The sequence below is a fragment of the Lampetra fluviatilis genome, chromosome 80 (genome assembly GCF_964198595.1).
Source record: "Lampetra fluviatilis chromosome 80, kcLamFluv1.1, whole genome shotgun sequence".
In the NCBI taxonomy this organism is placed as follows: domain Eukaryota; kingdom Metazoa; phylum Chordata; class Hyperoartia; order Petromyzontiformes; family Petromyzontidae; genus Lampetra; species Lampetra fluviatilis.
In genome coordinates, this window is record NC_136354.1 from 921597 (window position 1) to 948659 (window position 27063).

The window sequence follows — 27063 nt, forward strand, 5'->3', positions numbered from 1 at the left end:
CTGCCGCCGCCATTGCCCACGCGGCAAGAGGCCGCCATTTTGCGCGCTCCGTGGCGCCAAACCGCCATCTTGGCCACGCCGCGGGCCGACGCCATTTTGAATTTGCCATCACAACCACCACCATTGGAAGACGGCGGGAAGAGGAGTCGGAGTCGCCACCTTACAACAGTTAAAGAATTTTCCGTCGGTGGGGACTGGAGCGCGTTCGCCTGCCGCTTCTTGGCGGCGGTACGCACAGCAAGATGGACCGATGCGGAGGCTTTGGAGGTGTTGCCGACTCTCCTGGACGACGAATCTGTCCGATTCTTCCGTTCCATAGCGACCGATAAGAAGGCAACTTTATGTGGTGTTTTTCAAGAAATGGCCGATGCTTATGAGCCACCAGATGATGCGCATCGGCGATTCGCTCAACGACAACGAGCACCAGAGGAGTCGCCCGTGGCGTTCAGGGGTGCGGTGCTGGAGCTGGCCATGGCAGCTTATCCTGAGACGCCACAGGACCTGCTTGAGCCTCTCATATTAGGGAAAATGTTGGAGCTGTCTCGGGATCTAGGGATCCCCATGCCTGTGTGTGGGCATGAGAAGCTAACTTCCCGGATGGCTGCTAAGTGTCTCGATGCGCAATTCAACCTCCGTCGCTGGAAACAAGTGACGGCGTGGACGGGGGGGCCCGTCAAAGAAGGGGAGGCGTTGGGGTGGAACCCTGCGCAGGCCGTCTATGTTCCAGATGACCGGGGCCCTCAACAACTGACGGCCGCCTCCGCTCCATGGACGGGACGCGGCGGGCCGAGACCGCGCGCGGTGCTACCAGAACGGGGCCGTCAGGAGGCGAGGCCTGCGCTTCGGCGCAACGAGGCCGAATGTTTCCGCTGCGGGCGTAGGGGCCACTACGCCAGAGACTGCTGGGCCCGCTTCCCGGCTCCGCCGCAGCAGGAGGCCTCGGCACCGGTCAAGTCGGCTAAAGATCCTCCGAAACAGACAGGCCGGCCGTGACATTGCGGGGGACGAGGGGCCCTGCTCGGAGGACGCCTGCCAGGTCTGCGGGACCTTCGAGCCCTGCAGCCCTTCCGACCCAGCTGCGGGCACGGTCACAGGACAAGCCCAGGACTAACTCTTTAGAGACACGGGACGGCGGTGGACTTCCAGCTGCGACAGGGGGATTACCCCCTGTCATTCCTCGACTTTCATCGCGTTCTCGTTCTGCGAGTGGGCCGCCGACCGTCCGGGACGGGCCGGCGACCCGCACACGTTCCAAATCGCTTACGTTTCGTTGATTGTTGCTGTCTGTTTATTTTTTTCTTACAGTTGTATTTATTGCATGCTTTTGTACGTTCGTTGATGTTAATTGCGTTGTTGTTGTTCTTGTTGTTACATTATATGCTTAGTGTCCTTTAGGGGGGGAAGCTCGGTTCGCCGCATTACGATTTGCTATTAGTCAGCCGAGGTCGGCTGGGATTTTTCTACGGGGGAGGGTGGTGTAATGCGGGCGTAAGCGACCTTCCGGAGGTGACGTCACGGAGGGTGGAGTCATGTGACGTGGGGGGAAGGTTCGGGGCTTTTAAGCGGGTAAACCGGAAGGGGAAGGCAGTCGGGGTGTGAGCGGAAAAGAGTGAGGCCACGCGGGCAAGTGTGGAGAGGGGGGGCGCCGACGGCCATCGGGAGCCAACCCCGAAGATAAGAGGAAGCTGCGGAGTGTGTGCAGCTGGGGAGGAGACAGCCAGGAGGGCTGCGTGTTAAGAGGCAGCGGTGTGGCTGCCAGGAGGAGCTGCGGAGAGAGAGAGAGAGGGGGCTGCTTGTTAGAGGCAGCGGTGTGGCTGCCAGGAGGAGCTGCGGAGAGAGAGAGAGAGAGCAAGAAGCTGTGAGAGCTGCGGAGGGAGAAGAGCAGCAGAGAGTACAGCCAAGGGGGGCTGTGTGAGAGAAACAGCAGCGGAGCTGCTGTTGTGGATCGGGCCGACATTGGAGTCAGCACCGTGGAGAAGCTACAGAGTAAAGACAGCCGTGTGGGTGTACAGCACGAACCGAATAATAAAGGACACTGAGCCAGACATCGTGGTCCAGTCGTTTATTACACCTATATAACATCTTGCCACAGCAGCTCTCTCGCCCACTGCATTGGCATTGCTGATACATTGGCATTGTTGCTTCATTGGCATTGTTGCTGCATTGGCACTCGTGCACCGCCCATGCTCCTAGTGCTGTTGATACACTTGGGCTACGCTCATCCCAAACCCTTATAAACTGTTTGCGTTTAGAGGCTGACTCCTTTGCCTGATGACGACCGCTTGTGTTGCGATCGAAACGTTGTGATTTGTTTTCTTTTCTTTCTAATTACATGACTTTACCGAAAGAACCAAAGACCAATTAGTAAAATTTCCTAAACCCCAAAACATCTAAACCCCTAAACTTATAACCTTCTAAACTCCAAACCCTCCAAACCAATAAACATCTAACAATCAAAACCCATAAACTGTCTAAACTTCTTAAACACCTAATTCTCTAAACTCATAACCTTCTAAACCATAACCCAATGAACTCCTAACCTTCTAAACCCCTCACCCTCTAAGCACCTATACCATAAAAACCCTAAACCTCTGAACCCCTAAACTAAACCCCTAAAAAAACAATAAACTCTAAAACCTATAACCTTCTATACTTCTAACCCTCTAAACCACTAAACCTCTACATATCGAAACCCATAAAGCCTCTAAACCTTTAAACACCTAACTATCTAAATCTCTTAACCCATAATATTCTAAACCCTAACCTTCTAAAACCCTAACCCTCTGAACCCCTAACCCTTTAAGTCCCTAAACCCCTAAAACAATAGCCATCTAAACACCTAAACCTATAAACCCCTTACCCTTTAAAACCCTCCCTCTAAACCCTTAAACCCATCATCCTCTAAACCTGTCAACCCATAAACTTAGTCCGATAAATATCGAACCCTCTAAACTTCCAACCCTCTAAACCCATCACCCTCTAAACCCCTATAGCCCTAAATCCCTATACCCCTAAACCCCTAACCCTCTTAAACCACTAACCCTCTGTGTGGAGTATGTTGGGTAGTGGGTATCACGCTGTGGGTGGGTGCAGGGTGTGTGTGGTGGGTGGAGGTTATCACGCTGTGGGTGGGTGCAGGGTGTGGGTGGTGGGTGGAGGGTGTGGGTGGTGGGTGGAGGGTATCACAGGGTGGGTGGGTGCAGGGTGAGTGTGGTGGGTGCAGGGTGTGGGTGGTGGGTGGAGGGTATCACAGGGTGGGTGGGTGCAGGGTGAGTGTGGTGGGTGCAGGGTGTGGGTGGTGGGTGGAGGGTATCACAGGGTGGGTGGGTGCAGGGTGTGTGTGGTGGGAGCAGGGTGTGGGTAGTGGGTGGAGGGTATCACAGGGTGGGTGGGTGCAGGGTGAGTGTGGTGGGTGCAGGGTGTGGGTGGTGGGTGCAAGGTGTGGGTGGTGGGTGCAGGGTGTGTGGTGGGTGCAGGGTATCACAGGGTGGGTGGATGCAGGGTGTGGGTGGTGGGTGCAGGATGTGTGTAGTGGGTGCAGGGTGTGTGTGGTGGGTGCAGGGTGAGTGTGGTGGGTGCAGGGTGTGTGTGGTGGGTGCAAGGTGTGGGTGGTGGGTGCAGGGTGTGTGTGGTGGGTGCAGGGTGTGTGTGGTGGGTGCAGGGTGTGGGTGGTGGGTGCAGGGTGTGTGTGGTGGGTGCAGGGTGTGGGTGGTGGGTGCAAGGTGTGGGTGGTGGGTGCAGGGTGAGTGTGGTGGGTGCAGGGTGTGGGTGGTGGGTGCAAGGTGTGGGTGGTGGGTGCAGGGTGTGTGTGTTGGGTGCAGGGTATCACAGGGTGGGTGGATGCAGGGTGTGGATGGTGGGTGCAGGATGTGTGTGGTGGGTGCAGGGTGAGTGTGGTGGGTGCAGGGTGTGTGTGGTGGGTGCAGGGTGAGTGTGGTGGGTGCAGGGTGTGTGTGGTGGGTGCAGGGTGAGTGTGGTGGGTGCAGGGTGTGTGTGGTGGGTGCAGGGTGTGTGTGGTGGGTGCAGGGTGAGTGTGGTAGGTGCAGGGTGTGTGTGGTGGGTGCAGGGTGAGTGTGGTGGGTGCAGGGTGTGGGTGGTGGGTGCAGGATGTGTGTGGTGGGTGCAGGGTGAGTGTGGTGGGTGCAGGGTGTGTGTGGTGAGTGGAGGGTTTCACAGGGTGGGTGGGTGGGTGCAGGGTGTGTGTGGTGGGTGCAGGGTGAGTGTGGTGGGTGCAGGGTGTGTGTGGTGGGTGCAGGGTGAGTGTGGTGGGTGCAGGGTATCACAGGGTGGGTGGATGCAGGGTGTGGGTGGTGGGTGCAGGGTGAGTGTGGTGGGTGCAGGGTGTGTGTGGTGGGTGCAGGGTATCACAGGGTGGGTGGATGCAGGGTGTGTGTGGTGGGTGCAGGGTGTGTGTGGTGGGTGCAGGGTGTGTGTGGTGGGTGCAGGGTGTGTGTGGTGGGTGCAAGGTATCACAGGGTGGGTGGATGCAGGGTGTGGGTGGTGGGTGCAGGGTGTGTGTGGTGGGTGTAGGGTGTGTGTGGTGGGTGCAGGGTGTGTGTGGTGGGTGTAAGGTGTGTGTGGTGGGTGCAGGGTGTGTGTGGTGGATGCAGGGTGTGTGTGGTGGGTGCAGGTTATCAAGGACTGGGTGGGTGCAAGGTGTGGGTGGTGGGTGGAGGGTATCACAGGGTGGGTGGGTACAGGGTGAGTGTTGTGAGTGTGGTGAGTGTGGTGAAAGTCGTCAGGGTTCACACCCATCCACCACCTCCACCACCCCTACTGTGCAGTGGACCGGCCACCACAAAGCAGCACACGTCGGAGGAGTGAGCGGATGGCTCTCCCTATGCGGGCCAGGCTCCCATGCTTCCTCTTCTCTTGCTGTACCACCAACTCCTCCACCAGCGTCTCCTCCTGTACCACCAACTCCTCCAACAGGGTCTCCTGTACCAGCAACTCCTCCACCAGCGTCTCCTCCTGTACCACCAACTCCTCCACCAAGGTCTCCTCCTGTACCACCAACTCCTCCACCAAGGTCTCCTCCTGTACCACCAACTCCTCCACCAGGGTCTCCTGTACCACCAACTCTTCCACCAGGGTCTCCTGTACCACCAACTCCTCCACCAGCGTCTCCTCAAGTACCACCAACTCCTCCACCAGGGTCTCCTGTACCTCCAACTCCTCCACCAGGGTCTCCTCCTGTACCTCCAACTCCTCCACCAGCGTCTTCTGTACCACCAACTCCTCTACCAGGGTCTCCTGTACCACCAACTCCTCCACCAGGGTCTCCTCTTGTACCACCAACTCCTCCACAAGGGTCTCCTGTACCACCAACTCCTCCACCAGCGTCTCCTCTTCCTCCAGCACCACCAGCTCCTCCACCATGGTCTCTTCTTCCTCCACAACCTTCAACTTCTCTTTAGAGGCCTGGGTGAGCAAGGAGGATGGGCGCTGTGCCGGCTCCACTCTGTGAAGAGATGCGCACGACACCGTTACAACTTTTTGCTCCAGCAGAAATCAGTCCCCCCCCCTCCCCCCCATCGTCTACGGGTGGACTAACTGTGTGCGGCAGAAGATTAACCCAGCTAATTAACAGTGCCGCAATAATGCAGCATACCTTTGCCCACGGTGAGTCTGGTTACGAAATGGGCATTAGTCTGGCGGTGTCTCAGTGGATGAAGGGCAACTTGGGAAAGATGTTGCCACTTCATTATCTGTCCTCACCCAGAAACCAATTATGGAAAAATAAATCCGTATATAACCGAATCTACACGTTCTCTTTGGCTGGAACTCACAGCCAGAGAGGACCTGGGTTTGAGTCCCATACGTGGGCCACTTTCTCTGTGTGGGATGTGGAGTGTGTTCTACCAACCACCCTACCATGCCCGCCCCCCACCCCCGCCCCCCCCTGCATGGGTTTCCAGAATCAGAATCTTTATTTAAACTGGATGAAGAGGAGTCTGATGAGCTATGAAGCTCTTCTTTCACAGATGTCCGGTCAAGTCACAGGGTCAGCAGGTTACAACAACAAACAAAACAAAAGGAGTCCAAAGTATACTGAAAAAAAAAAGCGTATAAATACAAATGGCATAAGTAAATAAAATCCTGTCAGTTTTTCAACACTAAATGCAAGCTTGGGCAACGCAGCGAAACAGCAACAAAAACAGCCTCACACCACACCAAGACAACACGATCCTTCAATAAAATTGCACATTAAAATGTAACTTCCATTCCTCTGGGTTTGGCAACTGAACCCTCACAAACACGCCGTGCAACCAGTGTTGGATGGACATCTCCACCAGTGTTGAAAGAGCAGTACATTTGTTCTGTACTGCAAAAAACTTGGCAGGACCCTCCTGAAACAAAGTCTTGAGACTGAGTGAGGCTCATGCTGGCTAAATAAGCGTAGAAGTAGTAGCAATGAAGATAAATCGATATTAAACACACACACACACACAGGAGCAGAGTCGTCCCCTGGGTACGGTGTACGGGGGGTGACCACCCCGGGCCCCGCGCTTTGGGGGGCCCTGCGCTTCGATGTCACGGTGTCAGACGCAATACTTCCGTTTAACACGTAGGCTATCGCTCCGGATTGGCTCACAAGTGATGACATCACATTTATCGCTCTATTTAAGACTGAAAGAGGAGGATTTCTCCACGATTCGAAAGCCCACACCGTGTAACTTGCCCCAGGCCCCGCACCCCCCTATAGACTGCCTTGACCACTGGACAAGCAGATGGTGGCTTACCGTCGCTCAGCAGCTCCAGAGCGCTTCACACTGCCAGGAGCAGCAAAGGTGGTGGTGGCTTTGCTGGCCGTGGTGGTGCTGGTGGCCGCGGTCCGGAGCCAGTTATGAGCCAGCGCCTGCGCTGGCGTCATACGACAATTCGGATCCCATCTGTTGAGAGATGCACGGGGGACACACGTGGCCACGTGGTGAGAGAGGCATGGTGAGAGCTTTGATGTTCCTTCCCTTCTCCCACGAGGTCCAGGAACGCACAGCAGCAGCGGAAGCCACAGTAGCAGTGGCAGTCCTCTGATGACCAGCAGTGGCTTGGACAGACCTCCCACTCCTCCACAGAGGGCTAACTCCACAGAGGGCCAGTGGTACCGCTTATTGGCAGGTCCACTCAGCGCCACATCTTCCTGGTGATCGGTGGAGAGCGTTCGCCGATCAATTGGAGGGGGGAATCCTCGTGGGGAGGGCGTGGGAGTGGTGGGTGGTTCTTACCGCAAACAGGAGCTGATGAATTCGACAAACTCCGGGTCATCGCTTTTGAGCACCCTGTGAAGTGGGAAGCTCCCCGGAACCCTTTTCTTGCCTGGGCAGAACATCTTCCCCCGATGGTCTGCAGGAGCCATACACAGCGCAAGAGACGAAGTCACCAACCACCACATCGCCCATCTACCCACTTACTGACCGATTCATCAACCCACTCATCCACCTACCCACCCATACACACTTCCACCTACCCAATCGCTCACTCACCTATCCACCTACCCACTCACCCACCCCCTCATCTACCCACCTACTCACCCACCCACCCTCTCACTGACCCATTCACCCACCCACCCACCCACTCACCCATTCGCCCAATTACCCACCAACCTACTCGCCTACTCACCCACATACCCATCCACTTGCCCACACACCCATTTACCCACCCACACACCCAAGTAATGTAAAATACAAAGACGCCCCCTCAAAAACAAAATAACAACAGCCTGAGGCCACTCCCTAAAACTGAATCCGGTCTGTCGATCACTCCACGCTTCAACTCACCAAAGAACTGCGTTCTGTCGGGTGCTGCATTCACCATGTACCTTGGAGGCATCCCCAGAATCTGCACATGGTTGACATGAAGACAAAGGTCACCCGTACAGCTTCGGCACACTGTCGGGACAAGTGCTGTTAGATCGAGTAGCAAAATTAGCAGCGCTTGTTGAGGGCCAGCACTGTGGCACACAGAGACAGGAGTGGCGGCTGATTTCAGCCGCATCATCTCTACATAACAAAAAGGCTCAGTCCATTTTACACGCACCTTTATATCATCCGCACCTAGTTTACACAACAAAGGCTCATTCCTAACAGCGTGCTTCAGCCGCACCGAACCTCACAAAAATAATATTCAGGGCCTACCTTGGCTCCTGCCACCCTCAAACAGTATATATACAAGGACTGTTTCTTGGAATTTCTCTCACTTGATACAGCTATCGTGCTGTGAATGTTCCACCTGAAGATGGAGGCTTGTGTTGCCTCCGAAACGTCGTGATTTTTATTTTATTTTTATTTTACTTTCATTAATTTTTTTATTTTTTACCTACGCGACTTTACCAAAAAAACCTAAGAATGTGAATTCTTGCAGTCACGAAAGCTTCAAATCTAGAATTGACCCAGGTACTTTACACACTCCACCAGGTACTCAGTTGAGGCTGACTCGAACTAGAGGAGGCCCAGGACCAGTTCAGACAATCGTCACTGGTGTTGCCCATGAGCTGGAATCAAACTCAGTTTCTAGCACAGCAGGCTGACCGCTACACTACCGCTCCCCCACACAAACAAGACACACACGTGTACACGCAACATACGACGGCCGTTATTCACAGATCACCAAGTGGCCACCCTCCCTCCTGCCACCCCCATAGCCCACGACTCCAAGGAGAGAGAGGGGGATCACGAGCGGACAGACGCCGTGTGGGAAATACCTCTATGCAGCGCGGGAGGTGATCTTCGTGGCTGTTGGACCGGAATAATTCCCTGCCCGTCGCCAACTCCGCCACCGTGCAGCCCAGCGCCCACATATCCACTCCACATGTCAAGCTATAGCCCAGCAACAGCTCCGGAGCCAAGTATTCTAGGGTGCCACCAACATTCATAGCTGTACAAAAATCACAAGGACAACAAACATGTGTGCGTGTGTACACACTGTGTCTTAAACAGCATCATCATCAAACACATAAACAGTCACATGTACAGACACTCAGATACTCACACACAGACACACTCAGACAGACACTGACATATAGACACTCACACGGACACAGAGAGACCCATGCATAAAGACAGCCATACAGACACCCACACGCAGACACTCACACACCCAGGTGAGGTCACTCACGTTGACTTTCCGCGAAAAAGCTCGTGCCAAAGTCCGTGATCCTCACGGTGCCAGTCACGGTGTCTTTGACGAGAACATTTTCCTGGAGGAGGGGTAGAATGAATTCAAACTCAGAGGTTATGCCGATATCATTCAGCCAGCAGTGGATCAATCACATACCACGACACACGCTAAACAGGGGAACTAGATGAGGCATAGCGCTGTCGACAAGCGTCAGTCAAGTGCAATATTCGCTGTTTTCTGACAGCTGTCACTCGGCGGTGCCCCTTTCAAATGTGTCAAAATTAAATTTCGATTTAAAGCTTTCGTGACTGCAGGGATTCATATTCTTGGTTCTTTCAGTAAAGTCATCACGTAGAAGGGAAGTAATACAATAATAAAAATAAAACATAATAAAAAACATAATAAAAAAAAAGGTGAAAACCAGGTCAACTGAGGACGGCTGCTTGCGTTGTGGCCGAAACGTCGTGAGAATTGTTTTTTATTTTTTTATTTTATTACTTCCCTTCTACGTGACTTTACCGAAAGAACCAAGAAGATGTGTCAAAACTGGAGATGTGAGTAGAGGCGTGTCACGTTCAAAGCACTCTCAGGCACCATCAAAGTGAAGGGGGGTGGCTCTATTGACAACCGATTGCCGTTGCTCCAACAGGAGAGCTGCTTGGAGCTCACAGCTGGATGAGTGCCCGTTAACGAGTTAGAGACAAAAAGCCACGCACAAGAGAGTGCACGGATTCTGTGACGCTTTCCACTGCACCTTTGTCTTTGGACGTTTTCAATTTGCAGATTGGAATTCGATAACGAGCAGTTGTCAGGCCAAAATGCACATTTCGCACGTTTTAAAAAAAATTATTTTTGACTCTGTTTCATGTCTCCCAGGGTTTGGGGCAACGCTGATCAACGTTTCCGGTTTTCTCTCTGGTGAGTCCCCAAGAGCGACACGACTCTACACTATAGTTTAATTCATACCAGATCACATTCACCAGAGGAGCATGGCCCTGCCTCCTTCCAGTGAGATGGGCAGAGCTTACATATCGACCCCGTGACCAACATGGCCGGTTTTCTCTGTGGAACGAGTCCCCAATAAAGATACACCTCTGCACCAAAGTTAAAGCTGAACGCTGTATCCACTCACTGGCTTGATGTCCGCGTGGACGATTTTCCTGGAATTGATGTGGCGCAAGAACTTGAGGATACCCCTGGTGTAGGTTTTCACCATCGCCATGTCCAACCGCCGGAGCCCTGCATTTCTAATCACTTCATGAAGGCTCTCCCTGTGAGAGAGGCAGAAGCAGCAACAAAAACACAGCATCAGTACCATCCCCTACAATGCTGCAATGATTCTGATAACGATAATCATGTTCATATTGTACGTTCACGTGTACGTTTATGACCAATATTAAGAGTTATAGTTCCATGTGGGTTGAGGTCGTCAATTTGCCGATAAACCAAATCAGTTGGCATATCTGCCCACTTGACAACTTGATTTCATTGGCTTTGTTGCCGGGTAGTGGAGGGTTATCCATTGGGAGAAGATAAAAACTCAACACAGAACAGAAGCTCGGGATTTTCGCCGAGAGGCACGAGCATCACCACTGCCATGCAGCCACCCTGCTGATTGAGTGGAGGCGTGGGTTGGTGAAAGTCGCAGGGCTAATGGAGAAAAGAGAAGTGGCCTCCAATGCACCCGTGGCACATGGCAGCTCCACAGGATTACAATGCATGGGTGGTGGCGTGGGCATCTCAACATTAACAGCTTGCCGCGGTTGCGAGATGACATCTCCCACGCCTGGTATGGAGGAGGTCGTAGGTTTGATCCCGACCGTGATGCCTGTACATTTGGAGTTTGCAAGTTCTCCCCGTGGGCACGTGGATTTTTCTGTGAGTCCACTGGTTTTCCCCTCCACATTTATAATCAAAATGCTACTTTGTTAAGCTTTTATTAGTGGTCTGGTCGCTACTAAAAAATAACGAAAGTTTGTTAAGTTAGTTAACCACGTTATTGGCGGAGGGGGGGGGGGCATGCAGTACATACTTCAACAGCTCCATGACGATACAGTAGTGTCCTCTGAAATGAAATATGTTCAGGACTTTGATGACGTTGAAATCTTCATCACTGCCCTCGTCCTGAAGTTCCAGAGCTATCTGGAGCTCCATCTTCTGGTATGTTTCCTGCTTGGAGCTGCACAGAGGAAGTCCACAAATGAAGAGCCTACATTTGCTTTAGGGATATCCAGAGCCAAATTCTACTCAGAATAAAATAATTCACTATGAATTCACCAGGTCTAACAGCACCAGGAGTTCCAGTAGCACACTTGACTATCATTGGTGATTAGCTCCCACAGAGGGAGCAGGAGCCGGCGTAGGGCACCCAATAAGATTTGAAAGTGAAGAACCATTCAAATCGGATTGGTCATTTGAGAAATCTAAATGCAAACGCATGTTAACACAACGCATTAATTCTAGATTTGAAGCTTTCGTAACTGCAAGGATTCATATTCGTAGGTTTTTTCGGTAAAGTCATGTAGGTAAAAAAATTAAATTAATAAAAGTAAAATAAAAATAAAATAAAAATCACGACGTTTCGGAGGCAACACAAGCCTCCGTCTTCAGGTGGAACCGTCACAGCCACGACAGCTGTATCAAGTAAATGAGAGATTACAAGAGCTACCACTCCGTATATATAATGGTTGAAGAGGGGAAGGGCCAAGTACGGCACACTTTTTATTAATATGGTAAGGTGAGGCTTAAGACTAAGAATAGACGTGACTTTACCGAAAAAACCTAAGAATATGAACACAACGCATTTTCACTTCAATGTGCCTCTTCCATTCGGGAACACTTTTCGCATAACGCGGAATGTGCCCGTAATAACACGAACGCGCCCATTGCAACACGGAACGCTTCTCGTTATAACGTAGAACACGCCTGTTAAAGCACGGAACACGCCCGTTATAACACGATCTGTGAGTAGTCGACAACAAACTACTTTCTTGAGCTGCAATGATACATTACTCGCAATGATAAAGTAACGTGACGGCATACCCTCAGTTATTGGTCTCGTCATCTCAAGGTGTATGAGTGCATTGTATCTCGCCAAACATTATTATTACATTATTTATGGGAAAATTATTTTCGCTCAATATCTTTTTGCTGAACGCGGAACTTTTCAGGAATGTATCTACAGCATTAAATGAGGAATTACCGTAATGTGCAGGTAATCTTTCAGCAATGGGATGTTTTGCCCCAATATTAGTTTACACTGTGTGTGTGTATTTTAAGCTTTAGGGAGGAAAAATCTGAGAACCCAGAAGGAACTGATGCAGAACAGGGGTAGAACATGCAAACTCCATACAGGAGGGCACCCGAATCAGGAGTCGAACCCAGGCCCCCCTTCTCGCTTTGATGCACGAGTGTCATCACTGCCAATTTTGGAGCTTTCGTGACTGCAGGAATTATTCTTTGGTTCTTTCGGTTAAGTCACGTATAAAGATAAAATAATAAAAATAATACATTACATTTCGATATTTTACTAGGTTATTTAATTTTAGTGTGTCTTTCTCCTAATTTTCAAGCTTGCGTACCGTACCACGTCGTCGTCCACTCACTGACATGCTAATTTTTTCTCTGCCCCCTCCGTCTCTCCGCCCCCGCCCCCTCTCTATATTTAAGGCCTCGTCACAGAAACGACCTCTCTCTTTCTGCCGATACGTGTTCTCTCTCTGTGTGTCTTTGTGATGTCGGTCTGCTTGTGTGTCTGTCTATAGTTTTCTAGTTAGATTTTTGTTGCTATTTATTTTATACCTGATGAAGATTGCTTGTGTTGCAATCGAAACGTCGTAGTATGCTATTATTTAATTTATTATTTTATCTTTATACGTGACTTTACCGAAAGAACCAAAGAATAATGTCATCACTGCATCGCACGGCTGCCCGTGGCAACGGACTTAACTACATCGGCCTCGTGACGGCGCGGCTCTGAAGTCTTACCTCGATGGTGACACCAGGATCTTGATGGCCACCAGGATGTTCCTTTTGTGATCAAGGCACTGGATCACCTGGCCTTGACCTCCTTCTCCAATCTTCTTCAGCACCTCATAGCGATAGCGGAGGTGCTCATGCCGGAACTGCACAAAAGGTGCAATCATTTAAAGTGAATATAATTAAAATCCCAAAGTTTAAGAAGTGAGAATGTATATTCTTTGGGATATGCAAATTCCTTTGTCAAGGCGCTCTTCCCCCTCCAACCCAGCTTAAATATACGCTGCCAAGCCTGGTGGTGTTCATTCAGACGCTGTCTTCACCTGAGGACGGCTGCTTGCGTTGTGGCCGAAACGTCGTGAGAATTATTTTATTATGTTTTATTTTTATTATTTTATTATTTCCATTCTACGTGACTTTACCGAAAGAACCAAGAAGATCTTTCGGTAAAGTCACGTACATAGATTGAAAGAAAATAACAAAAAACTAAAAACAATCAAGGGTTGCTGGGTGAAAATTATCATGTTAATGACAGATTAGTATGTTAATGGCATATCGCAGAGCCGCAACCGAGGGGTCGGCACGCAACGTGGCTGTGTTAGTGTGAAAGCGCAAGTTTGAAATGGGCATAAAGCACGACTATCATCAGAAGGTGGTAGGATGGGAAGATCATAGCCAATTATGACTTAAACTGGTTGATAACGTCCTTCCAATGATTACTCAGTTTGTACCCATCTTCTCGGTTTAAATTGTGTCTGTGTCGATAAAAATGGATGGCTTCATGAATGAATCTTTGTTGATAGACAAGTGGGTTTGCAAAGTACCTTCGTCTTAGAGAAATACATTTTGTGAGCCCACCGCATTAGAACAATGATCAGCCACGGCTGAGGTATTGGTCCTAACGTGTTTCAGATCCGACCTAGTTTCGGATCGGTCTTATATTCACGAACGTAAGGCAGATCTGAAACTGTCGGGTTGGCTGCCCAGCACTTGCATTAATATTGGCTGCTGACATTTGGGCTATGCCCATTTAAAACCCTAATAAACAGTTTGCCTTTGGAAGCTAACCCCCCTTTTCCTGAAGACGACCGATTGTGTTGCGATTGAAACGTTGTAGTTTTACTTTTTGTTATTTTCTTTGAACCTATCTACTTGACTTTACCGAAAGACCCAAAAAATATGAATTCTTGCAGTCACGAAAGCTTTAAGTCAAGGATTTAAGTGAGAATGTAATTTTCTAATGTATTTTCTGTAATGATTACGTTGTTTTAAATCTGTCATTGTGGAATGTTCTGATGTCTGCTGGCTCAGTCACCCTTAAAAAAGAGCTTCTTAGCTCAATGGGCTTTACTCGCGATAAAAAATCCTGATTCTGAAGTACATTGGTGTGTGTGATAGCCCTGGTTGGTACTTCAGGTGCAATAACAAGAAGCCAAAAACCCCGCTACCGATGGGCCCTGTGACCGCCCCCACAGCTGGTGTTTTGTTGCGAGCCTCACCAGAATGTAATTTCGTTCTTGGTCGTCGTATCCATCATTGTTGCATCCCTCAGATTTGTTGTAGAGTGCAAAGTACCACACTTCCTGCATGGCTGCGAGTTCTAGCTTCTCACGGTGGGTCAAGTGAGGGTCAAAGAGAGCCATGATTTCTGCAGACATGAGAATAACGACAACAGCTGTGTGATCCCAAAGTTGAGCAATTTGTAGGAAACAATTACAGGATTGGGATGTTTTGGCCAATACCAGTTATGTCTGTATGTATGTTGAACTTCTTTTGCACCGTATGTAGCCAATGGTGCCAAATGAATACGCGGGGGAAGGACAATAAACTAAACATGAAAAGTTCTAAAGAAAGTAGTTTTCAATCGAGATGATTTAAAAGTGTATAGCTCCAGTGGCTTCCTAATCATCTTCTTGGTTCTTTCGGTAAAGTCACGTAGAAGGGAAGTAATAAAATAATAAAAATAAAACATAATAAAACCGAAAGAACCAAGAAGATGAATCCCTGCAGTCACGAAAGCTCTAAATCGAAATTTGGCTTCCTAATATCGGAAGTGCATCTGAAAGCGTGTGATGTGCTGAGGCCAGAGCACAGATAATCATCCCCATGCAACATGGCCACCATGATGCAGTCCCCCATGCAACATGGCTACCATTAAGTCCTGCATGCAACACTGCCAACATGAAGTCCTCCATGCAACTTGGCCACCTGGATATCACCCATGCATCATGGCCGCTATGAAATCTCCAATGCATCATGGCCACTGTGACATGCACCATGTAACATGGCTGCTATAAAATCTCCAATGCATCACGGTCACTGTGACATCCACCATGTAACATGGCCGCTATAAAATCTCCAATGCATCACGGTCACTGTGACATCCACCATGTAACATGGCCGCTATGAAATCTCCAATGCATCACGGTCACTGTGACATGCACCATGTAACATGGCCGCTATGAAATCTCCAATGCATCACGGCCACTGTGACATGCACCATGTAACATGGCCATTGTGATGTTCCACCATTCACCATGGCCCTCTGTGACGTCCCTCATTACTGTCCTTACCTTGCGGTGATTTGCTGCAGATGGAGGCGGTGCCCTCTGAGGACAGCGCACTCCACGTGGTGCAAGATTCGCCCTTACTCCTCGCCTCTCCAGCTCGGCTCATCTACACACACACAAAGACAAAGGTCCACCATGTAAACTTTAGCAAGATGTTGGGGAAAGGGCAGGAGGCGAGCACTGAGCCAGGATCTCTGAGATCCTGGGCTCCACAATCAGGAGGGTCCTGCCAAGATGTTGTGTCAGTTCTCAGCGTTGGGATATTTGGCCAATATCTGATGTCACACTTGGATTTACAATGAGACACGTGTGGATTTAGAGGACACACACAGGTTAATGGCATCCTTCAAACTGTTAAGAGAAGAGGGGCTGGGCCAGGACATGCCACGGCCAGGAGGAACAACGATGGCCGATGGTCTAGAACAATAACGGAGCTGCAGCCAAGTATCGGAGCACGTCTGAGAGGACAGCTTCCAGAAAGATGGAGCGACAAAATCGGTGCTTGGTGGATTATGCCATCGCAGGATCGTGAGGGGTAGCAGGAACTCAGGGAAGGAGGCCTTCATCCAGTAGTGGATAGATAAAAGCACTGTAGATTCTATGGGAACCTCATTTACCAGTAAAAATATAATTGGTTTTTTACCCTTCTATCTGGCAACAAAACTGACACCTTTTTGCAAGGAGTCATGTTTGCATAGACCACAATACCTGCAGTCATAATACAAACAAAAAAACATAACTCTGATAATGTGCACTGTCCTTGAAGTTGATTGGTCCACAATAAACTTCACATTATCAGAGTTATGTCTTTTGTTTGTATTATGACTGCAGGTATTGCGGTCTATGCAAACATGACTCCTTGTAAAAAGGTGTCAGTTTTGTTGCCAGATAGAAGGGTAAAAAAACAATTATCAGTACTGTAGATTATTCACATGTAGACAGGCAGGTACACAGACAGGATCTCAGGGGAGATACTCTGATAGATGCACACACACTCAGGCAGGCAAGTAGATGCACACTCAGGTATATGGATAGGCAACAGGTAGCCACACGCAGAGTGGAGAGCACACGTCCATCAATACTTCACCACACGAGTCGAAGAGCCACACGTACCTCCATGGCAGCAACTTGCAGAGCAGGGTGCACAGAACTCACAGCGTCTCTCGTACAGTCCGGGTCTCTGCGTGCGGGGCAGGAGACGAAGGCGATGATCACAAAGAGTCGAGGGGGCGTGAGTGCTCCCAGATCTCAACATGAGTCAAGTCACAACGCGGGCTTACATCCTCACCATGAGCCCACATCATCAACACAGACTCACATCATCACCACTCACTCACAACACGAAATACAAAAACAACAACAACCGACATTCGCCACTAAGTAGGGGTGATGACACCACGCGCATGTGCCGGGCCAGGTGCACTTTTAGTCCACGTGAAGTGTCGAAGGCTGACAAGACGTCACGGGATAGACCCAGGTTCCAAAGGTTGGCCGAGGTGACTGGTAGATACACCAGCTGTATCCCCAACTGTGCCAACTTGCCTTCTTGGTTCTTTCGGTAAAGTCACGTAGAATGGAAATAATAAAATAAAACATAATAAACTAATAAAAATAAAACATAATAAAATAATAAAAATAAAACATAATAAAATAATAAAAATTAAACATAATAAACGAATAAAATAAAACATAATAAAATAATTCTCACGACGTTTCGGCCACAACGCAAGCAGCCGTCCTCAGGTGAAGAACAGACGCTGTCCCCCCGACAGACCTGTTCTTCACCTGAGGACGGCTGCTTGCGTTGTGGCCGAAACGTCGTGAGAATTATTTTATTATGTTTTATTTTATTCTTTTATTATTTCCATTCTACGTGATGACTTCACCGAAAGAACCAAAAAGATTAATCCCTGCTGCAGTCACGAAAGAAGCTTTAAATCGAACTGTGCCAACTTGCTGAATTTGATCCGCTACTCGTTGTGAGCGTCACTCCTCTGTCCTCAGTTGTTGTTGGAAGGCGACTGCCTCCTACTGCCCGGTAGGATCCTTCACGAGCTTCCTCGTGAAGGATGCTATCCACACCGCTGATACCAGTCTTCTGCAAGTCCACTCAGCTCCACATCCTCCCATACAGCATCAGTCCATATTTTTGACAGCCCATGTCGTGCCCGTTTATCCCCCTTTATGCAACTAAAAGAAACTGCTTGGGTATGCGGTCTACAAGACCCAGCCAATGCAGCCTTGCCTGCCGGAGGAGCTTACTGGTGGGAATGTCTCCAGATCTTTCAAGCATTTGTGAGCCCCTCACACAATCCAGCCTGGTTAAACCCAGGATGGATCGTACAATCAACAACACCACCATCAACACCACCATCAACACCACCATCAACACCACCACCACCAGCAACACCACCACAAACAAGACTATCACCACCATCAACACCATAACCAAAAACATCACCAACACCACCCCCATCAACATCACCTCCATCAACACCACTAACACCACCACATCCAACACCACCACCAAGACCACCACCACCAACACGACCACCAACAACACCACAATCAACAACACCACCATCAACACCACCAACAATACCACCACCATCAACACCACCAACACCACCACCAAGACCACCACCAACACAACAACCACCAACACCACAATCAACAACACCACCATCAACACCACCATCAACACCACCAACACTAACAATAAAACCACCATCAACATCACCAACACCACGCCAAAAACCACCACCAAGAACACCACCATCACCACCAACACCACCATCACAAACACACCAACACGACCACCACAACCACCAACAACACCACCATCACAAACAACACCACCAAGACCACCACCAAGAACACCAACACCACCACCACCACCAACAACACCACCATCACAAACACACCAACACCACCACCAACACCACCACCATCACAGACAACACCAACACGACCACCACAACCACCAACAACACCACCATCACAAACAACACCACCAAGACCACCACCATCAACACCACCAACACCAACAATACCACCACCATCAACAACCACCAACACCACAATCAACAACACCACCATCAACACCACCATCAACACCACCAACACTAACAATAAAACCACCATCAACATCACCATCACCACCACCAACACCACCACCAAGAACACCAACACCACCACCACCACCAACAACACCACCATCACAAACAACACCACCAAGACCACCACCAAGAACACCAACACCACCACCAACAACACCACCATCACAAACACACCAACACCACCATCAACACCACCAACACCACCAATACCACCACCATCAACACCACCAATACCACCACCATCAACATCATCAGCACCACCACCACTAACAACAAAGATAAAGATCCCCCTTATAGCTGAAATAGACTGTTGGGGCAAGTGCTGTTAGCCAGCAGCACCTATGAAGGGCAGAACGGCACACGAGGGGGTGGGTGGCCAGCACCACGCCCGGCCGTCTTTGTGTTTACACACACACAGACTCACACACACACAGACTCACACACACACAGACTCACACACACAGACTCACACACACACAGACTCACACACACACAGACACACACACACAGATACACACACACAGACACACAGCCACACAGACACACGCACACACAGATACACACACACAGACACACACGCACAGACACACACACACAGACACACAGACACACACACACACAGATACACACACACACAGACACACACACACAGACACACACGCACAGACACACACACACAGATACACACACACACAGATACACACACACACACAGACACACACACACAGACACACACACACAGACACACACACACAGATACACACACACAGACACACAGCCACACAGACACACGCACACACAGATACACACACACAGACACACACGCACAGACACACACACACAGACACACAGACACACACACACACAGATACACACACACACAGACACACACACACAGACACACACGCACAGACACACACACACAGATACACACACACACAGATACACACACACACACAGACACACACACACAGACACACACACACAGACACACACACACAGATACACACACACAGACACACACAGATTATCTGAGTTAAGCTGATAGATGACCATCTGTATTATTTCGTGATGTCAGGGGAGGGGAGTTTGTGTACGAGTGCAGTGCCTGTATGACGAGTGATGGTGGTGCATTAGGCTGGGAGAAATTGTTTTATTTAATAGGCGACGTTTCGGGTAATGGACCTTCATCGATATCGATTCTCCTCAGTCATTCTCGTGATTGACTGGCGCGAAATCGATATCTGCTGAACGTGTGTGGTATCGATTAAACGGGAATAGGCCGATTCTAAAGGAATCGACAGCTTTCGATTCCTTTACTCGATTTAAAGAATCGATTCTTGGCCTGCGCGGCTTGGCGTTTTGCTCTCGTCGATGAGGTAACGATCAAAGTGTTCTCACGTATCGTCAAATCGATTTAGAGATCGATAATTGTACGAATTATATGCGTGCAGGCCGCAATAATCGACGTGAGTGGATCAACGCAGTGGATTGACCACGATCATCATCATATTGATATGTAAGATTCCCCCATCGATCTACTAAAATCACAATCATTGGCCTTAGGCGACTGATGTACAGACATTGTTGTTCTTAGTTCTTTCGGTAAAGTCACGTAGAAGGGAAATAATAAAATAATAAAAATCAAACATTACAAAACTAAATAAAATATTATTTAATAAAATATTTCATTTTATTATGTTTTATTTAAATAATACAAATTCAACATAATAAAATGGAACGATTTATTATTTAATAAAAAAATGTTTTTTATTATGTTTTGCTTTTATTATTTCCATTCTACGTGACTTTACCGAAAGAACCATGAAGATGAATCCCTGCAGTCACGAAAGCTTTAAATCGAAATTGTTGTTTTGCAGTAATTCGCTTCGGCCTTGACAATCCCTCTCTAACTTGGTGGTGTAATCACCACCACCACAACCACCACCACAACCACCACCACCACCACAACCACCACCACAACCACCACAACCACCACCACAACCATCACCACCACAACCACCACCACAACCATCACCACAACCACCACCACAACAACCACAACCACCACCACAACCACCACAACAACCACAACCACCACCACAACCACCACCACAACCACCACCACAACCACCACAACAACCACCACAACCACCACAACCACCATCACCACCACCACAACAACCACAACCACCACCACAACCATCACCACAACCACCACCACAACCACCACAACCACCACCACCACAACCACCATCACCACCACAACCACCACCACAACCACCACCACAACCACCACAACCACAACCACCACCACAACCACCAACACCACGCCGTGTTGTGCCGCGATTATCACGGCCACAAACGATTATCTGAACCGGTTCTGGGACTCCCCTAGGTCGGCTCAGTCTCAAATGAGTGGTGGTGTAGAGTAAACATCGCTAGCACTGGGGGAGACAAAGACGGCCGGGCGTGGTTGTTGAATTCTCTCCCTGTGTGAGTCGTGGGGGTGGTGGACATACCCTGGCACGCCAGGTGAAGGCAGTGCAGCAAGTATTCAAATCGCCATCACGTTCCATCTCTTTGGGGGGGATTGAGTGTTTCCCCCTCGCACGCCAAGTGGGATTCCTCCCACAGCGACACTTCACGTGGCCTCAAGGTGCACATGGCCTGGCACAAGCGTTGTCGTGATGTCACCGCCACTTAGTGGCGAATGGCGGTTGTTGTTGTTCAGTCTATGTATGTATGTGTGAGTCGATTTGCGTGTGTAACTACATGTGTGTCTGCCTTTTTCGACCCGGGCAACGCCGGATACTAACAGCTAGTAACAACAATAAGCACAGCTGTTATTACATCTTAAAAATTAAAACCAAAATGCAGGACACTGAGGAAAAAAACTTGTATTTGAGTCGGTGTGGCTCTTGGATGAAATAGGCACTTGTGAGCTAATTGTAGCGTTGTGAAGTTACAATTATCAGAAGTACATGGTAGGCCTTGCGTTGAGGCAAGTCCAGTTGAAGAACTTTGAAGTGAATCTAGATTCTCATTGTAAGTGCAGCAAAGCACAGAATCAATACAATAACACCATGGAAATACAATTACCGATTAACGTATTGGGAAAACGATAATGTGACGAAGGTATTGCATTCGTATTTTGAAAATGTAAAATTGCAGCAACAAAGTTCAAAGTGCATTTATTAGGTGTAGCCCTGTGAGCCATTCGGCTCTTGAATCGGGCAACAAACAAAAAAACATGAACAAGAAAACATCTTAAAGTGACTGAGTGCAAACAGAAAATCCAAAAAAAGACAGCAAAATATTGCAGAAAAATCACTGTACATCAACGCTGTGCAAATATCCCAGTGGGATGCAAGTCAAACAACAACAACAACAACCACAAGACAACTTAGATTAAGGCCATCAGTCTAACTCTGTTAGTCTAACAAAGCCGGTGCCCCCACTTCCATTTACGCTGCTGCGTTAAACAGACAGGCGGTGGGAATTAAAACATCACACCCATTTCAAGTTGTAAGTTGCTTTGCGACGAGGTCACGCTGGTGCCGTGTGGTTTGCTATGCAGTAGCACTGTCTTAATACATTCCACATTTGTTTTGTCTCGTGTGCACGTGCGGTACCTGTGTGTCATACAGGAAGACGGCTGTCTAAGGAGTTTACAAAGGACACAACATGGAGGGGAACGATAGTGAAACCCTCAGTAGAAATTCGGACGGCAATTTTCCCACACTCCCCGCCTTCGATATAAAGAGCATCTTAGGCAGTCTTTACGAGAATAAGGGGAAGCCAGAACAAAGTCACCGTCAATCTAGGCAGGGCCAGGGGCCATCACACCGTGGCCAGAGTCAGCCAGGCAAAGGTCGGGGACAAATGAGGCCATTCCAGGAGATATTGGCTCACGGCTGCAGTCAGATGGGACAAGATGAAGGTCAGTCTGGGCAAGTCCAGGGGCCATCGATTGAAGGTTTGGGTAGCAAAGGGCAGGGTCACCCGGGAGAAGCCAACGGAGAGGCAATTCAAGGCCATGATCAGCCAGGGCAGGAGCCAGATCACGACGGAACAAAAAAAACCCAATTGGGCCTAGCTCAGACTCGGCCAAAAGAGGGTCAACGTCAACCCGAGCAGAGCCCGGGACTGTCAGGTGACGTCCATGTTCTGGTGGGGCAAGGCCGAGGTCAACCTCATCAGGGCCTGAGTCAGCCAAGGCAATCTCGCTGTCCGCCGGGCAAAGTCCAGCAGCAATTAGGTCACACTTTGGGTCAACAAGGACAAGGTCAAGTGGGTCGTGGAAGGGATAAACCCGGACAAGGCAGCGGTGAAACTGGGCAGGTTCAGCAAGGTCAAGCTCAGAGGACACTATTTGAAGGTCAGTCAACTGGGTCATGGTCAAGTGACACTGGCAAGGTCAAGGTATTCGTTTCATCTGGAGCTCATTGCCCTGTGTCGCCTGGTCTTGTCTGTAAACGAATCGCGCCACTAATTTTTTTTCTTGAAACGAGATCCCACTTCTTTGATGTCCACATTCATCCTGAGCACGAATTCTGCGGCGCTTTTCAACCGGCGTTTGACGTCAGAAAGCACGGGACGGTGCTTTGTTTAGCTATTGACGGTAATGATGGTAGCACTTGCCCCAATACACGCGCGGACAATCCACAGTTGGGAACGTGCGTTGAAGAGTAATTTGGCTGATGTGAATTGGCACGTGATGAACCACTTTGTTGAGCTATCAACAAAGTGTGGCCAGGTGGCTTCTGAGAAAGAGCTATGTAGCCGCGTGGGCTCTCACGTGGTAAAATAGAAAGTTTATCTTCTTGGTTCTTTCGGTAAAGTCACGTAGAAGGGAAATAATAAAATAATAAAAATAAAACATAACATCATTATTTTATTATGTATTATTTTTATTATTTAGTAGAAGGGAAATAATAAAATAATAAAAATGGAACATAACATAATTATTTTATTATGTTTTATTTGTATTATTTAGTCGAAGGGAAATAATAATAAAATAATAAAAATAAAACATTACATAATTATTGTACTATGTTTTATTTTTATTATTTTATTATTTCCCTTCTACGTGACTTTACCGAAAGAACCAAGAAGATGAATCCCTGCAGTCACTAAAGCTTTAAATCGAAATAAAATAAAAAGTTTATCTTCTTGGTTCTTTCGGTAAAGTCATGTAGAAGGGAAATAATAAAATAATAAAAATAAAACATAACATTATTTTATTATGTTTTATTTGTATTATTTAGTAGAAGGGAAATAATAAAATAATACAATTTAAACGTAATAACAATTATTTTATTATGTTTTATTTTTATTATTTAGTAGAAGGGAAATAATAAAATAATAAAAATAAAACATAGCAATTATTTTATTATGTTATTTCCCTTCTACGTGACTTTACCGAAAGAACCAAGAAGATGAATCCCTGCAGTCACGAAAGCTTTCAATCGAAATAAAAAGTTTCGTTTCGTTGGTGGGTTCCTTTAACACTGTCTTTTGTCTCCCAAGTTTTGGAAAAACTTTTGGGTCAGTTCGCTGATGTTCTACGGGGCAAGTCCCTTATATCAAAAACACAATTTTATTGAAGATTTATTCATGTTCATGATACTCATCTTACCCCCGGCGGAGCTGAGCACTTAACAGTTGGAAAGTTCTAAAAAGCAATATGTGTAAACGTGTACAATGTACATCTCACGTAGAAGGGAAATAATAAAATAATAAAAATAAAACATAATAAAATAATTCTCACTGCTTTATCTTTATGTTCACGGATGCGGTGCGAGACAGTCATTTTTAACAATACAGTCATTCTTGGAAAAGAAGATGAATCCCTGCAGTCACGAAAGCTTTAAATCGAAATATAATGTACATCTCGTGCAGTGCTCTTATGAACGATGCACTTGACTTAATTGTGTGAAAAATGTTGTTCGTAGCTCAAGCAACGACCACTGAACAGCATCAACCTTGGCAGAGCACGCTGCTGCCTGATGGGCAAGAGGCGAGATAACACACTTGTCACATTGAAACACGTCCACACATGTGCATCGTTATTTCAGATTAACAATACAGTCATTCTAGGGAAATACTAATTTATCTTCTTGGTTCTTTCGGTAAAGTCACGTAGAAGGGAAATAATAAAATAATAAAAATAAAACAATTCTCACGACGTTTCGACCACAATGCAAGCAGCCGTCCTCAGGTGAAGAACAGGTGTTTCATTCAGACTCTGTCTTCCCGACAGACCTGTTCTTCACCTGAGGACGGCTGCTTGCGTTGTGGCCGAAACGTCGTGAGAATTATATTTTATCATGTTTTATTTTTATTATTTTATTATTTCCCTTCTACGTGACTTTACCGAAAGAACCAAGAAGATGAATCCCTGCAGTCACGAAAGAAGCTTTAAATCGAAATTTAATACTAATTTATTTAGTTTCGTGAAGCTTGCGGTTGCTACCATGGTGCAATGGTCAGCAGGTTGTTATCTCCAGGCGTGGCAGATTTAATAGACACATGTCTAAAATGTCCCACCTCTGTCTACTCTGCTGTATATATTGGTACACCACAGTTACATGGCAGGCCGCATGTGGTGGGGTAAAGTGTGGGTACTGCCATCTCTACCAAGACGTCTGGGCGGTATGGAAGAGCCAGCCTCTACTGAGGTTCTAGATTTGAAGCTTTCGTGACTGCAATGATTCATACTCTTAGTTCTTTCGGTAAAGTCACGTAGGTAAAAAATCAAAAAATTTTTTAAAAAAATAAAACAATATTTTTATTAATTTGAAATTTAAATTAATAAAAATAAAACTATTTTTATTAATTTAAATTTCATTTTTACCTACGTGACTTTACCGAAAGAACTAAGAGTATCTACTGAGGTTGTCTCGAGCTCCCTCTAGTTGAGGCTCTTCTGCCAGCAGTGACACGAGCAAGGAATTGCAGATCTGCACCTTTGCCTTTTTATGTTCACAGCACTTGGCAAAGACTTTTCAAGGAAAGTTAATCAAAAACTGGTGTTTGTGCTCATATATGACTTGGTCGAGTATTCGGTTGAAACGGAGTAATAGTCGGTTTAACACGTAGCAGGCTTTCGCGACCAATTATATTCATAATAAAGGTGTTTTGGGTTAGATCGCGTAAGTATGAATGTGTAACTGTTGTGCATTAACTCTCCAACACACCGGTGGGCTGAAGTAAGTAATTAATTGACGCGTTGTGTTTACGTGACAAACCTTCCTGGCGGGGTCGGGTGGTGGAGGGTTACGGCACTCTATACTTAAGCGAGCTACCCAAAAACCTTTATTACGAATAATCAGTCATCGGCAGCAGAAAATCTTGATTTGTTCACGATACTACGGCTTGGAAAGCTGTTGATACACGCTCCTTATGTCACGTGTCGTGTTTTTTTTTTTTTCAAAGAATCAAGATCACCTGACGGAAATGTTCAATTCTATGCACTGTCAATTGTTCAAGTTGAACATTTGTAATGTCAGAGCTGACTGTGACGTCGACAAGAAGGAGAAAGCCATCATAGTGGCGCAGGAGACGATCGACGCTCTGCAGACATCAACTCGAGAGAAACAGGTGGGCACCAGCAGCAGTGCTGCTCATTGACACGCTTTTATTTCACTCACTCTGTCTGTTGTCGTGTCCTCAAATCTTGCAACACAATTTTAACCAACTTATAGTGATAGGTTTTTACCCTTTCAACTGGTACAAAAACTTACACCTTTATACAAGGGATCATGTTTGCAATAACCACAACACAAGCAGTCAAAATGCAAACAAAAAGAAACAACTCTGAAACAACAACGCGTACCATGACGCATTTTGGCGTCATCTGGTTCAACACCAATGGAGACTAGGCTCTAAGAAAAGCTGTCTCGGGTGTGGACCAATCAACTTCAAGGACAGTGCATATCATTATCAGAGTTGTTTCTTTTTTGTTTGCATTTTGACTGCTTGTGTTGTGGTTATTGCAAACATTGATCCCTTGTATAAAGGTGTCAGTTTTTGTACCAGTTGAAAGGGTAAAAACCTATCACTATATTTTGCCACTGGTAAAGGACGTCTCATAGTTTAACCAACTTCCCAATGTCGTATCGACTGCAAACTTGTTATACGTATGTCATACTGATGACAATACTATATCATAAAAAAAATATATATAGTTTTAAACAATATTTTTTATACGCTATGTTTCGGCTTGGGTCTAATTGTCCACTGCTCAACTCACGCGGGGTGTAAATCACTTTCTG

At 47.6% G+C, this 27063-nt stretch overlaps 1 protein-coding gene and 1 pseudogene across 1 annotated transcript in view; one reads left to right on the forward strand and one right to left on the reverse strand.

Moving 5' to 3' along the window:
- LOC144953664 (uncharacterized) overlaps positions 1 to 27063 on the reverse strand; it is a 564993-nt pseudogene that overhangs the window by 394644 nt on the left and 143286 nt on the right.
- Positions 20132 to 27063, forward strand: part of LOC144953661 (uncharacterized) — a 37014-nt gene continuing 30082 nt past the window's right edge. The window contains exons 1-4 of the mRNA XM_078884242.1: positions 20132 to 20163; positions 22435 to 23165; positions 24742 to 24806; positions 26225 to 26389. Of these exons, the coding sequence (XP_078740368.1) occupies positions 22472 to 23165; positions 24742 to 24806; positions 26225 to 26389 (924 nt within the window). The 5' untranslated portion in view covers positions 20132 to 20163; positions 22435 to 22471. The remainder of the gene's footprint in view (positions 20164 to 22434; positions 23166 to 24741; positions 24807 to 26224; positions 26390 to 27063) is intronic.